Source organism: Lissotriton helveticus, chromosome 2_2, assembly GCF_964261635.1.
Source record: "Lissotriton helveticus chromosome 2_2, aLisHel1.1, whole genome shotgun sequence".
Lineage (NCBI taxonomy): Eukaryota > Metazoa > Chordata > Amphibia > Caudata > Salamandridae > Lissotriton > Lissotriton helveticus.
In genome coordinates this window covers 459,794,947-459,810,884 of record NC_136060.1, presented here as the reverse complement: position 1 = coordinate 459,810,884, position 15,938 = coordinate 459,794,947, and the positions used below count along the sequence as shown (strand labels likewise).

The 15,938-nt window shown below is 42.8% G+C and overlaps 1 protein-coding gene across 1 annotated transcript in view; it reads right to left on the bottom strand.

Annotated features, from left to right (window-relative positions):
* Window positions 1-15,938, bottom strand: part of RNF24 (ring finger protein 24) — a 145,155-nt gene that overhangs the window by 20,589 nt on the left and 108,628 nt on the right. Inside the window, exons 3-4 of the mRNA XM_078678693.1 lie at window positions 9,846-9,888; window positions 5,565-5,606 (exon numbers count right to left, since the gene is read on the bottom strand). Of these exons, the coding sequence (XP_078534819.1) occupies window positions 5,565-5,606; window positions 9,846-9,888 (85 nt within the window). The remainder of the gene's footprint in view (window positions 1-5,564; window positions 5,607-9,845; window positions 9,889-15,938) is intronic.

Genomic DNA, 15,938 nt, shown 5'->3' with positions numbered 1-15,938 from the left:
CCTGAGGTCAACCTGGTAATAGAACCTTCGAAGTCAGATTGCGATGTTGGGACTGGGCTCACAGAACAGAAACTGAGAAATCAGGAAACTGAAAACACTGCAACCCACCTGGGCCTGGGGCATCCATTTAATCTCCAATAGGAGTCAATGATGGCCCCACAACACCCCCAAATCGAAAATACTCTAGAAGCTTCCCACTACTGACCCACCTTTACCCCCCCCCCCCCGAAGTTTTATAGATCGCAAACTTGACCCGAAAACGGGTATCGGAGCGATTTACCTGAGCAGCAGTTGCGTTACATGAGGACGCATTCATTTTAGTTCGGCACGGGGAGATTAAGTGATCTGACCAGAATTACAGGATGTTGAGCGTCATTGCCGAGACTTGAACCCAGTTCCCCAGATTGGAGGTCCACCGCCCTAGCCGTTTGTTTCTAATTCCCAGATGTAAAGGGGAGAGTATGTAGCCTAACTGAAAACCACAAATAGCAGCCTATCACTTACTGTCTTACATTCCCCCACGTCCGATAGACACAAATACTTCTTACCATAGGGCGGCTAATTAATTTACCTAAATGACAAGGTTTGCTGTGTGGTCAAGAAATGACCATTTGCTGTATCGTTCCAGGGTGGTCAACAGACGGGTAAGCACAGCAACACCATAGTAATAATGGTAGTGGATCTTCCTTGCAATCTAAAAAGGTTTGACTCATGTGGGAGTTAACCTAATGCATGGGTACTCATAGTACGGCCCGCGGGCCAGGGGCGGCCCGGCAAGCCTTCCCTGGCGGCCCGCGGACCTTGCAGGCATCCTACCAATGTATTTTTGTTTTTTCTTTTAAAGATTGTCTACTGCAGTGCGACTGAGAGTCTCTGCTGCTCTGTGGGGGCCAGGGTCGGGCGATTCTCACTTAGCCAGAGTGGAGCTGCAGGGGCCTAAGAAGAGGTGGAATACAACAAAGCCTCATAAGGATGCAAATGGCCTTTAACGACCTGTGAAGTGCTTGGGTGCAGCTGTGTGTGTTAGGAAGCTGTCTCACCGGGGCTGACACACAGGCTGGGTGAGATGAAGAGGGGGACAGAGGGAGGTCGAGGGACAGAGACGGAGGGAGGGATGGAAAGAGAGGGAGACAGAGGGAGAGAGGGAGAGAAAGGGGGAGAGGGGAGAGGGAAAGGGAGACAGAGAAAGGGAGAAAGAGGGAGGGCAGCAACAGAGGAGGACGATGGAGGGAGTGAGGGTGAGGGAGGGAGGGCGACGGAGGGAGTGAGGGCGAGGGAGGGAGTGAGGGCGACGTAGGGAGTGAGGGCGAGGGAGTGTGTGTGAGGGCGAGGGAGTGTGTGAGGGCGAGGGAGTGAGGGCGAGGGAGTGAGGGCGGGGGAGTGAGGGCGGGGGAGTGAGGGCGGGGGAGTGAGGGCGGGGGAGTGAGGGCGGGGGAGTGAGGGCGGGGGAGTGAGGGCGGGGAGAGAGAGGGGTAGTGAGAGGGGTAGTGAGAGGGGTAGTGAGAGGGGTAGTGAGAGAGGGAGTGAGAGAGGGAGTGAGAGAGAGAGAGACATGGAGGGAGACCGAGGGAGGGAGAGAGCGGGAGAGTGAGAGAGAGGGAGTGAGAGAGAGAGAGGGAGTGAGAGAGAGAGAGGGAGTGAGAGAGAGAGAGGGAGTGAGAGAGAGAGAGGGAGTGAGAGAGAGAGAGGGAGTGAGAGAGAGAGAGGGAGTGAGAGAGAGAGAGGGAGTGAGAGAGAGGGAGTGAGAGAGAGAGGGAGTGAGAGAGAGAGGGAGTGAGAGAGAGAGGGAGTGAGAGAGAGGGAGTGAGAGAGAGGGAGTGAGAGAGGGAGTGAGAGAGAGGGAGTGAGAGAGGGAGTGAGAGAGGGAGTGAGAGAGAGGGAGTGAGAGAGAGGGAGTGAGAGAGAGGGAGTGAGAGAGAGGGAGTGAGAGAGAGGGAGTGAGAGAGAGGGAGTGAGAGAGAGAGAGGGAGTGAGAGAGAGAGAGGGAGTGAGAGAGAGAGAGGGAGTGAGAGAGAGAGAGGGAGTGAGAGAGAGAGAGGGAGTGAGAGAGAGAGAGGGAGTGAGAGAGAGAGAGGGAGTGAGAGAGAGGGAGTGAGAGAGAGGGAGTGAGAGAGGGAGTGAGAGAGAGGGAGTGAGAGAGAGGGAGTGAGAGAGAGGGAGTGAGAGAGAGGGAGTGAGAGAGAGGGAGTGAGAGAGAGGGAGTGAGAGAGAGGGAGTGAGAGAGAGGGAGTGAGAGAGAGGGAGTGAGAGAGAGGGAGTGAGAGAGAGGGAGTGAGAGAGGAGTGAGAGAGGGAGTGAGAGAGAGAGGGAGTGAGAGAGAGAGGGAGTGAGAGAGAGAGGGAGTGAGAGAGAGAGGGAGTGAGAGAGAGAGGGAGTGAGAGAGGGAGTGAGAGTGAGAGAGGGAGTGAGAGAGAGAGAGGGAGTGAGAGAGAGAGAGGGAGTGAGAGAGAGAGAGAGAGGGAGTGAGAGAGAGAGAGGGAGTGAGAGAGGGAGTGAGAGAGAGAGAGGGAGTGAGAGAGAGGGAGTGAGAGAGAGGGAGTGAGAGAGAGGGAGTGAGAGAGAGGGAGTGAGAGAGAGGGAGTGAGAGAGAGGGAGTGAGGGAGGGAGGAGTGAGAGAGGGAGTGAGAGAGAGAGGGAGTGAGAGAGAGAGGGAGTGAGAGAGAGAGGGAGCGAGAGACAGACAGACAGGGATGGAGGGAGCGAGGGAGAGAGAGAGGGATCAAGGGAAGGAGAGAGGCAGCGAGAGAGGGAGGGAGAGAGGGAGAGAGGGATGGAGGGAGAGAGCGAGAGAGGGAGGGAGCGAGTGAGAGAGAGCGAGAGAGGGAGCGAGGGATGGAGAGAGCGCGGTAGCGAGGGATGGAGAGAAAGAGGGAACGAGGGAGGGAGAGCGAGGGAGAGAGAGGGAGACAGAGCGAGAGATGGAGGGAGGGAGACAGAGCGAGAGGGGGAGATAGATGTGTGTATCGCCGGGTGTAGTGGCGCAGTCGAAGAAGGCATTCGCTGCAGGGTCCTGTGATCAACCTCATGGTCATAGTTTTTTTTGTAGATCTAGCCCCGCTCCTCCCCCACTGACCCCGCCCCACCGGTGCGGCCCTCGGAAACAAACCACACTGTAAATGTGGCCCCCGAGAAAGTTTGTGAGTACCCATGATCTAATGCAACTTGGGTGTTCTTTTCTGTGAAAAGATCCTGTTCTCATTCTACCCAGTGAACACTCTATTATTCCTTGCTATTCTATATCATGGGCTTTCCATAGTCTATAAATAAAAAAGGGCCACTAAACATTCTGGTGAAATACTCTTTTCACATGGCTTCAGAAAAATTGGCTTCAATATTTAACATTTGCAGTTAATGACCCGTGCAAATCACTTTATGTTTTCACACCACTGGGTTAAACATTATACTTCTGTTGAACTTGGGCCTCTGAGTTAGGTGTATCATGGATAGAAACACAAACAAATAGAAAACATCTTTAAAGTTAAACATTGAGTGGCCCTGTGAAACTATTACAGTTTAGCTACTAATCGGTAACCGACCTATCATCTGAGCATCTACTGTTCAGATCATATAGGTCTTTGTAAAGCAATACTTGTAATGTAATCATTAGACTTAATTTTAAATGCTCTGTGAGAACCACTAGGATTAACAGTTCCTCTACTGTGGTAGCATGCTTTGTACACATAAAGCGGGTTATTTTTAGGGATGGGCGTAATTTGCGTAATCGTGTTACGCAAATCTCCACGAAACGGTACAAAATCTCTGCGAACACATAGAAATTCCGCAAACACGTGGAATTGCTTGTTCGCGATGCTTTTTTCCTGTTCGCAATTGCTGTTTGCGGGCTCGGGGGGAAATATCTCACGAACACACATTTTGAGAACACGTACATGCAAAAAAAAATTCCAAAGTCGCGGAAAGGAGAATTTTGGGCAATTTTGCGCTCTCCGTGGAATTACCCGTATTCCACGAGCGGAATGGAATTTACCGCCCAGGCCTAGTTATTTTTCATGCATCTGCACAGATTCCGCAATAAACATTTCAACCTATTTTATAGTGGAATAATATCCAGTAAGAGAACATGCCTGTCCTGATCCTTCAGCGATAGAATACAAAACGTATTCTCTATTTCATCTCCTTACTAAGTTAAATAAAGAGGACTAAATGTTTGACTTGTTAGAAATGTAAAAAGAATTGCTACGGTAACACCTGGGATTCTGCCAATATCACCAATTATGCCAGGTCACACCCATTAATAACTATTTCTGCTAAGTAAATAAAGTAGATACCGCTGTGGATTTCTAGTCTAAAATGGATTTCAAAAGTTCATTTACACTCGATTTATTTTCTCCACTAAGAAAATATTTACTCCATAAAGAAAGCATTCCCTTACAACCCCTCTGATTTCTGGGATGTGGCCTCTCCAGTCCTATCTTAAACAAGCATTGGCAGTGCCAAAGGGTCTGGCTCTAAAGGAATGTTGTATGGTAATGTGATGCTTTACAAGTAAATAGCATGGTAATGGACAGGTACTTGTGTGGAAGCAAAGAACTGTAAAATAATATTGGATTTGGGATATCAGGTGACAGTTGTCCTGTCAAGCTAGACCTACAAATCCATGTAAATTAATGACTGTAATCCTCCTATCTGTGCTGCTGCCAGAGAAGAACATAAATTATCTACTTATCTAAGACACTTTAATTGCTTTCCCTTGAAAGATGAAGCTTTGGCAGCTGAATAAATAAACATATTGATCACAGCTAGGGCCTTTTCTGGAAGCAGACAACTTCTGCCCAGTCAAAACATGCACTCCTAGATCACAACATGTGGGCGGAGCCAATGTCCCTCTCTAGTGATGCTCACATAATTGTTTGGTGACAGCTGTGCTGTCAAGCCGGACCATAAAAAAGATTTAAGCATAATCACAAGGATATTTTGGAGCACATGAAGTGTAAGCTGTAGTGCTCATCTACATAAATCTGTGAATTGACCCCAAAACATCTAAAATTGAACTGAAATTGGAATACTCAGAGAATACCCATATACAATTGGCACAAATGTAAAGAACTTAGCTCTCTTTGCACTTTTACTAATAGGAAGTAGAAAGTTTCGTGACAATTCACAAAGGCAAGTAAAATAAAATACAATGTAGAAAACAAACAGGCATATAAAATAAAATGTAAGTAAAAGAGTCCTCCTGTAGTACTACTTCCCATACTCCTATATGCTTTAGTGAATCAGCCTATGGATCCTGTCCTTCCTGGACAGGAGTAAAGCTATGAGCACTGTCAAGGTTGATAAATATGCACAAACGTCAACGTTTTTGGAGTGGACTGTATTTTTCTGTTTAACCCACCAGAATGTGGCCCACAAACACAGCCACCTAAAAGGTAATTTGCTGATATGAAAAGTTTATCATATTGATGGCATTTCTGTCGAGGAACATGCTTAAAAATTACGCTTTTTTACACATGCATTAAAATATTAATAACATTTACCCAGTTCTAACAAAATAAACAAGATAGTCAATATGAGCAGAGGAAAGATAATATTTTAGAAAGTCCTACCTCATGGAGGTTTAGTTCTTTCACTTTTTCTTTTAGTATAACCTACAACAGAAGCAGACACAGTGTTAGTTGAAGCTCTACATTTCCGCCATACTCACGATTTCCATCTGAGAACATGCTTTAACTTTGATTGTAAAATGCATAAAACAGTGTCACTATATAGGTTACACAGTGTTTGAAATTAGATTACATAGACAGGGACTACTAAACATAAAGCTTTTTTATTTTATGAAGAAAGATACTCCACAGAAAAATCCTTCTTGTGCTCAATATCACTATGAAATCGAAGAATGGTGTTTCTTTCTCCACATGCGAACCCCTGTGCCCTCAAGCACTTTTACCTCTCTTTGTTTTTAAATCAAGTTATGTGTAGTTTATCTATGTATTTTTTTATTACAACACTGGAGTGTTGAGTGCTCCAATTTAAGACAATGGTGTGGCTCCGGGCTTACAATTGCTGGTATAAGCCTTCTGCTCGAACATTCTAATGCTATGATTTGTGTTTCTCCCTTTTAAATGTAGAACATTATAACCTTAGTGGGTGGAATGTTCTAATAGCCTTATTGCCCTTCTGCCTCAGGCTATACTGGTTGCGTTCAGGCCTATAACTTGGGTTCAGGGCCTTTAACGACCTGTATAGCTCTCGACAGCGGGCTATATGACTATAATAATGGATGCATGATGTGGTTATTGTCACTCTCTCTTGATTTCAGTTCTATCTTGAGAATAGGTAAGTGTTATAACTTAACTCACTGACAAAGAAGTTTGGTGTGACAGGGGGCATTGACCTTGATATGTTGAGCATACCACTTCAGAGCTGGCAGTGTAGAAAAGATCGCCAATGTGATTTATTAAATCAGTTTCTTTACAGCTTACTTGAGGCGTTTATACATATTAACCCGAAAACTATATGATCTCAGTTTAAATAAATAAATAAATAAATAAACACTAATGGCATTTTGGTCTGTTTATCCAGCAGGAACAGTCCTGCCTACATTAAGTATAGCCCAAAGCTTGCCCAAAAGGAACACCAGCTCTGCCACTTTATACAATTTCGGAAAGAGCTGGGGTAGCTACAAGACTTTGTAATGGATGAAAAAAGAGGCTGCAGCTGATGTTTACATTTCATCTCCAGCTGACAAAGCTTGTTTTTGACAATTACAAATACAACATTTTCCCCAAATGAATAACTCAGAAATCATCAAAAGACTGGTTCATTTTGTCCCACTGGGCACCGTCGAAAATGTAAAGGTATGCTACATTTAGCTGTGGATTTCGTTATAGAAAAGGTCTGTTATTATCTGTGAAACACCAGGATGAAATAACATGCATAAGTATGTTCGACAATCCACATTTCCTGTATGTAGCCTGATAAAATTGGAGGAACTTAGGAAGAACCACTGGAAAAAGAGTTATGGCTCTGCCCCGTAAAATGTGCTTTAAGCAATATTCAATTATGTCTCAAGGTCAGTACAGAAGAGTGACCTAGGAAATGTAAGGAGTATACCTTAATAGCATTATCTCTATAGTACATAGAGCGTTTTCTCAGTATTGAAGCCTGTGTTATTTGCCTTTTCAGGAGACTTCTAGTGACCACATGCAGTCTATAAATCCACCACCTCCATTTTCACAATTTCTAGGTGAACCTCCTATTAGATGTAAAGAATGGTTTGGGGCTCTTGATGCTTATCTTGGGGCATTGATGGTTTTGCTAAAGTATTAAATAACTCGCAGGAAGAAAAAGAGACTGTGGGGCCAAGAAAAGCAAAGATGAAAAAGTGTTCATATCTAGGAAGAAAAGTGTCCATGGTAGTGATGGTGCATGTTTTTGGTGTGGGTCAATAAACCATATTGCTTCTTTTAAGATGTGCCCTGCGAAAATGGAAGTTTGTATCAAGTGTGGTGTAATTGGAAATTTCGCTAATGTGTCGTAATTCCCGTGAAAAGAGGTTTGTACAGTTAGGAAGGTGCACCAAGGAAAAGTAAATTTTCTCCAAAAGTATGTCGAAAGTATCTTTATTGTCGTCAGTAAAAATTGGACATCAGCCTCAGCCAACGCGTTTCGTTCCACCGACGGAACTTCATCAGGGCTCTTTCAATAAATAATGGCGAAAGTTGCCCGAGCTCAAAACATGCTATGGGGGTATCTATCAATGTTGTAAGCAAACGTCCAAACAATCTAAGAAGTAGATTGCTTGTGCCTAAACCTTCAGACAAATCCGTCTCAGAATAGGTTAATCACACGATATCGGTAATGATGATAACCAATGGGAACAGCCAGTATCCTTGATAAGACACACCGACGGTACCAACGATTCTTCGTTTACAAGTATTCAAAGCTTGAAGGTCTAGGCACAAGCAGTCTACTTCTCAGATTGTTTGGACGTTTACTTAAGTTGGCGAAGGCTGATGTATAATTTGTACTGATGACAATAAAGATACTTTCAATATACTTTTAGAGAAAATTGACTTTTCCTTGGTGCATCCTCCTTACTGTACAAAGTTTGGTATCTGGTTTCCAGTAGAGCTGAACTGCGGCAAGCTCTGGAAGTAGCTGCACAAGATCCTCACTATTTAAGAAATTTTGGGATTGGACGTGCTGAACCTTGGTCAGCTGAGGTTCGAAGTGTTTTCGTTACCACGTGAAAAGTGGTGTTGAAGAGTTAATGTTGTTTCTGGCGAAGAGGATGAGCAGTTATTAATCTGGGACTGTGTGTAATTGTTCATGATGATGGTGTACCCAGATCTAAAGCTCCCATTGATGATTTATGTGTGGAAGGTGTGATGGTTCTCCTCATTCTAGTAGTTTTAGTTTATGTCCATTTTAATGGAACTAAATTGACCAGCACACCCGATAATGATGGGTAAAAGCCATAAATGGAAAAATGGTGGTCCCGGTGAAATGGAGTCATCTAATCGCCTTAGGAAGGGATCACATTCAATGAAGTAAGATGAACACAGCACTGACGATTACAACTCCAGTTCGATCAGCACTTTTATGAGAGAAGCTATATGTACTTTGTCTTAAAAGCGAAACATTGCTTGAAGATTCTAGAACCAGTAAGCCATAGAGAATGGAGTACATATGCAGACACTTTATTAATGTGTAGTTAAAACTCTGCCACAAGCGGATTCGCTACGCGTTTGTGTCTGAAGCCTGCTGCCTATCAACAGGCACAAAGATAAGTGGTTAAGAGCGGAGTATTTAGAAAAAAGTTGAAATACCAATGAAAAAAGTGTATCACGTGCCGCAGTTCACACCCCATTGGTTTAGTAAGTAAATAACCCAGTGCTATTGACACATGGTCTTTTTTTATGTTTGCTGGCCTGAGTTCAATTCTCAGTAGGCAGGTGTTAAGCACCATTAAGAGCTCACAAAATGGCCGCCTTGTTAGCAGTCTGCCGTCAGACGTCAAAAACTCTTCGGAGACAGACAGGAAGGTTTCGCTTTTTCTTCTTTGTTTGCTAACAAGTTGCACAAGGGCTCTGCAGTGAGAGCACTTAGGAGAAATTGGAATAAAGTTAGGAAATTGAAATATTTTTGTCTACGACGTTAGGTCTGGCTTTCAAAACCAACTGTCACTTCTATGGTGTATATAAAAAAAAAATCTAAATGGAGACGAGATTCATAAGAATAATCTTATCCTTTTGAGGAAATTCCAGTCCATTCTAGTCGCAATTTGGAACTGGCTTGCAATGTTGTGTGAACTGGTGTAGAAATCGCCACATTGGTTTTAGGAGTGTGCAAATTCATGCTATTTTTGTTTTCTGTGAAAATTATGTGAAATTATGCGAATGGCATAACATGTGGTATGCTGGTATATTCAAGCAATGGAGGCCTAGTGACGTGTAAAAATGGCACACAATATACCGAAAATTGAGTGGCTTGAGCAGAATAAGCCTCCTGGTGAAACACTTAAAACTGCATAATGGGGCACTGAGAATGTCACTAGTTTTGTGAATGGTTAACGCTGCAAATTTCTCATGGGTATAATTGGTTTCAGGTGTTATTTTGATTAAACAGTAATTTAAAAGTGTCCCAAATCCCATTACCTACAAACGGTAAAGAAAAATAAAAAAACACACAAAAAAACAAACATAACTGTCAACTGAACTTCCGGTCAGGCATGCATGATCTGGGAGACAACTTTCCAACGGCTGTCAGATAATCCAGCAGTCTTGGGTGCTGATGGTTTTGTAATATGCTACTACAAATTCACAGTAAAGCCACAGCTGTATTTCTAGGAGGCAAAACTAGGTGGTTGAAATGCATAACCTTACCTGCTTGTACGCATACAATTCTTTGTGCGCCTGGTGTCTTAGTCTGAAAGATAAAGAAAGTAAAAATAATTACTTGGTGTGGAATCCTGAGCGTCTGCGTTTAGAGGGAATCACAGTAAATAACTAACAATCACCGCACACTATAGAATACATATAAACTGTAAAACCGTATCACAAGGCGATGCCTGTGTAAAGTACAAGGTTAACAAAAGTTATTTTCTTTGCGTGTGGAAATAAAATAACCACAAAGGAGGTCGCAGTTCACGGTGTAATTGGAAAACTGTGGAAAAAATGCCTAGCAGTAAACCACGCCTCTTCTTATTTTATTTTTTAGATTCAAATGCAATTTTAATGCAAGGCTTTGCCGAGTTAGTGGTATACAAAATCCAACAAACAGAAATAATACATAAATGCAAATCCAGAACAATTGTCATGTAGATGGAAAGGGCAGTGCAAGCTTTGCGGTAGATGTACCCACAAGGGAAACTTTCTCATTATGCACGCCAGTGGTCTTCAAACTTTTCCTGCTGAACTTCCACTGAGGGAAAACAAATCCAGTTTGATCGGCCCACCATATAAAATAAATTGTCAAACTTTCCAATGTTTTTACAAGTCTTGCAGCCCTTCACTCCCTCCAAAAAAAGGGAACAGTCCCAGAATTTGAAGACCACTTAGATACATGTTTGGTCTGATAGATGATGGAATGGTTGAGAGCAAGGTTTAGAGCTAGTGCTTTTCGCAGGCATCTATATGACCATAACTCGGAGCACATCTGCTGGCTTCCACTGAATCTCTCTGTCACTTTTTCTGACTCAACCCTCTGTTGAGAGCTCTACTGGACAAGACGCGTTATGGATAGGATTCAAAAAATGTGTTCAAAGCTTTGCTGGTGGTGTGCAACTCGTGAGATCATTGCCACCTCTTCATCAAAACGTTCCTTAAGTTTAGCAACCAAGTCCACTCTTATTTCTAGGTTTCTCGCTTTATCGGAGTAATGTTAGAAAATTATGGTGAAGACAGAATTATCCAGCTGCAAAGTGTATCTAGGTGCCACACCAAAAGTATTAGTCCGCCCCATGCATTCAATGAATTTAGTTACACAGCTTAAGGTTTTCATCAGCATCCATTTTACAAATGAAACACGTATGTATGTTCCAGGTGAGGAGACTGTTTGCATGATTTAGTCCTGAAAAACAGCCCTCTCAACAGAGTTAACTAAAAGACGGAGTGTTACGGATACGCAAGACGTTGAACCTTCACTGGCGTCCACCATGTTCAGCTGTTTTTTCTAAGGTCATGGTCCATTACCAACAAGAGAAAGAATTATTTTGCCAACTGATCTGCATGTTGTTTTAATCCACTCCTACATGTAAACAAGCATTGGTAAAGCCAATAGGTCTCGCCAATGTTTACCAAAAGTGACACCGTTGAAGGCTGCATGAGGCATGTTATGCCACTTACATGAGATGACTACTCAGGGATCTTTAAAATACCATAATATTAGAAATATATAATTAGATCCCGAGATGTGGCTCATATGGTCTTTAAAAAGCAATTTTACTCGAATGCAGTTGCTTTTGTTGATTAGGTAAGTTGTTAAAGATTTCCAAGATAATTTGTCAGTTGCTATAATGTCAAATTACCACTGAAATCATTAATTAATGCAGATGAAAATGTGCATAAATAATGTGCAAAGTGTCTCAAAACCAAAAACACTATATTGTGGTTTGAGCAATACATTCCCTCTTGTCCCGCTGCACATCTCTCGCACAGTAACACTGCAGAAGCAATGTTTCAGAGCTCTTGAGTGTCCTGAAGTCCATGTGCGAGGAGGCCATCCAGTCTACGTTTTCTCATTACATTGTGCAATTTGCAGCCTTGGTTTTATACTGCGATAAAAATACTTTAAAAACTGAGGGATTTGAAATGCAAAATTACCTTGTTGTTTATCCCAAGAAGATGCTTGACTAAAAGGAGACTTAACAAAAACAGCAGGATAGGCAAGCGCACTTTATAAGAAGCCGCACTACAGTAGTGCGCTTCACTTGCTGAAGGTCTGCTGCAGAACAAGAGAAGGTAGCGCCGAATGCTGACTCATGTGGATAAAAGTACCGAGGGGGAGCGGAGAAAAGAAGGAACGAGTTGCCCTGAGGTCAGTGATGAAACATGAACTGGAGTAGAGGAGGAGCAGGGGACAAAGAATGGGTGCACAAAAAGAGGAGCAGAAATATCGAGATGAATGTAGAAGAGGGGGAGCCGAAAACGAAGAGGTGAGCAGGACATCAGGGGACATCGCTTGACCTCTATATACCACAAGCATCTTGAATGCTCGACTTAACCAGAATGTAGACTGGCCAGTTGTAAGGAAAACGATAGTCCTCTGAAGTTGAGGTGTATGCATCACTTCCCGGATGTCATTGGAGCAGTGATGTATTCAAAGCTAGAGTAGAGTACAGTCCTGGTGGCTGAAATCAGTTTAATGCACCAAACACTGTTCAACTGAACGGGAGGCTCGCTAGAGCCACATTCAAAGCACCTGCCGTGGAACCTAGAATAAATCCGTCTCCATTAGAGATAAGCATACACATTTTAGGGAGCGGACAAGCTATTTTTTGAGTTGTAGAGCTGAAGCGTCCGGCATGCTGACGCCTAAATAAGAACAATAACCCTGAACTGTAAAAAGCCACGTTCAAAGCACCCACAGTGGAACCTTGAAAAAAGAATCGCATGAGCGCACATACGCGTAAACAGCCATGTTGAAAGCACCCACTGTGGAACACAGAAAAAAACGATTGCATGATCGCACACAAGGGTAAACAAAACAAGCCAGCGCATGAAGTAAACATGAACACTTCTCACCACATGAGTGGAAACAGGCCGAAAAAAAATAAAACAAATAAATAGAACTACGAAAGTATCGGAAATAACAAGTGTAAGAGCACATGTAACAGGGGCAGTGCATATGGGAGGTTACAAAACTTGAAAAGGAGGGATTTATAAGCCATTTCACCAATCGAAAGCCAGAATTTAAAAGGACAGTAAGAGGAACCAATGAAACAGATGGGCGGTGCTTGAAGTCTATATTGTAGATACAGCATGTCTCAAAAAGACAGGGTGCATGTGCTGCCTAAGTGTGACCTAAAAAGGACAAGTTACTTACCTGTGACAACAGTTTTGCAGCTCAATCAATACTCGCCATAAATACCCTTGTTTTGCACACTCCTGAAATCTACAGGTGCAGGTCAAAATATTCTGATGGCAACCTTAAGGGCTTCAAATTGAGGGAAATGCATGAAACTAGACCTTAAACCTTGCGGGTTTCAAAAGTAACCAGACTGCCCTTTTATTCAACATATTCTACTTATTACACTGTCACCACCTGAAAGCATTAGGGGGGGAAGGGGGTAGAGAACAGCTCCTTCTTTATGTATGACTCTTCCCATCGTACCTATTAAACACATCCAGATAAAGTAACTGTAGCCAGACATTAATCTGGACTGGTTCACAATGCAAATGTACAACCATTCTGACTCTGACCTTTTCTTCAGAACTCATGTTTCCAAGTATTATTATACAATCTATACCAGACCTCTTGCCTACTCAGGCTTGAACTTCAGAAGAGGCATCGAAGAAATGGTCCTTGCAAGAATGCCACCTGCTAAAGTCCCAATTCCACTTTTGCTGCACTGAACAGATTACAGTCTTCTTGCATGCCACTACCTACCTCATCAAAAGACTAAAGTACCACCACATTACTCACACCTAGTGCCATTGGAAACTGTATTGGCAACCCGTTCTGATCAACAGCTTCAAGGCCTGCTGAATCCCCTACAAGGCAGTAACAACACGCTCACCTCCATGCCTGGCAAAACATCGGTTATAATTATTCTTGCTGGGCTAGGAAACGGGCCGGTATGCAGATCCTGGTATTGCTCCACTAAAACTAGCTTTGCCTTAAAACCTTAAAATTGGTACTGTATACAGGTAGACAAAATAATTCTTACATTAGCACAGGCCAAGGTTACAGTCTAACTCCAAAGAAGCACTTGGTAAGTGGGGAAAATAAAGAGAAAAAGTAAAGAATAAAGAGTCCAAACTACTTTAGAAAAATTGAAAATAAATGTATTAACTAAAAGCCAGAGAAAGCTTATCAAAGTATTTTAGGGACTTTAGTGAAAAGAGATGCCTGTGTGCCTCTGAACAGGGTGGTGTGCTACGTCCACTGAAGAAAGGTACGTCCAGTCATAGACATTTTTATGGAACAAAGTCATCACCACCTGGATGGGGAAGAACGCTTCAATAGAAAAAGTAGTCTGAGGTTCAGTCCAACTGAACCTATACACAGGAGCTAGACGTTTCCTTTCTTTAGCAGTCAAACACTATTCGGGCTCCAAAACGTATTCAAAGGTCTGAGGTCCCCATTACGATAATGTGTTCGTGAATAACTACTCGATAGCCGTTTACTTTGCAACCTTAAATTCCATCTTAAATGTCTTGAAAGTAGGGTAACCTAAAGTTTTGGGTAAAAGCGCTTTGCCTCTCTTCCTAGAATGTGCAGTTCATCAGAGGAACGTCTAAAGGCAGCAGAAGAGACCCCCATGGCATGTTTGAGATTTGTACCTATATAAACTTAATAACCCGCACACTCCTCTTTTATCTTTTATATTCACTATCTTTTACCAATTATTCTCTTTAGATTATGGTGGTGTCTTTAAAAACCGACTGGCTCCTGTCAGTTATAACATAATGTACAAGACAACTGTTAACTGTTAACTGTGCTTAACTGATTTCTCATTCCAAAGTAACCATACTCGTTATATACATAGAAGAAACTGATGCGACAAAAACAAACAGTACAAAACAATCTTTTGTAAGTTCTTCTTGTTTTTTTCTTTATTCTATTTTCAGTTCTTGTTGCTGAATATTTCCAATATCATTCTTGGTTCATTACTTCATGAATCCTTCATATTTACACTTCCTTCCCAATGCATTTCGGTAAAATTTACCTTCATCAGGGGAATGCTGTGTAAAATATATCAGAGTTGCCTTAGTCGTTGTCAGGAACAAATATTTCATTCTCTATTTAATAACGCCACTCTTGTCTCACCACACGTCGTAAATGGCATCCGCTTTAATGTTCAATATTCACGTCCCAAACGCTGACTCGGTAAGCAACTCCTGCCGATCTCTAATCATGTTTGAGATTTGCCCAACTTTGGGCTGTTCCCTGCAGCCACAAAGAAATAATTACGTATTTCATGGTCGAGAAGTGGTATTCTTGGACAAAAACTAAACTTGACATCAGCACATACTTTCTCAGGGATATTTACCAGCATACCTAAAAGTCTACGGCAGAAGGATCCCACACAACTACTTGGGTATTTACTGAATACTGGAACAACATCCGTAACAAAATTATAATTTAGAAGCATGACCTACGTACTGCACTGTCACCCACTGGAAGTTATGAAATAGCCACTAAATCAAAGAGGTTACATTTTAAACATTAACTCATAGGGAGCCAATGCATAATTATTTTTATCTCGGTCCAACCCAACCGCAGACACAAGGAAGTTGTGCTCTTTGAAAAAAGTGTACACTTTTGAACAGAAGTAGCCCAGCCTTCGTGTGAGATATAGGTTACACATGCTCGCTTTGTACAAAAAAAGTGGTCTTATTCCCACGGACTTAAGCTTGCCCTGAAAAGGATTGCATTTTGAGGTGTGAAACACAGTGAATGCATTACTTGAACTATCTCAGGAGGCAAAAGCAACTTGAAACCATAGAGGGAAGGTTAAATCCAGGAGACCAGTCTTCTCAATCCATGCACCTATGATCTGGACAAACATCATTCCTCGGATCAGGATTGGCCCATCGCGTTGCACTTTAGAACGAAGTTATAAACATTCCCCTACCAATGGGGTCTAATCATCAGTGATCTGAAGACATGCTTCCACAGGCTCAATGCTCTAAACGTGACCTCACTCCCCCACTTGAATAATTCAGAACATCCTCCCCGGATAGGTATGGCTGGATAGGCACTAAGTCCCAATACCTGTGTTGGGTTTTTTGGCGTGGAGCTTTGAAAAGAGT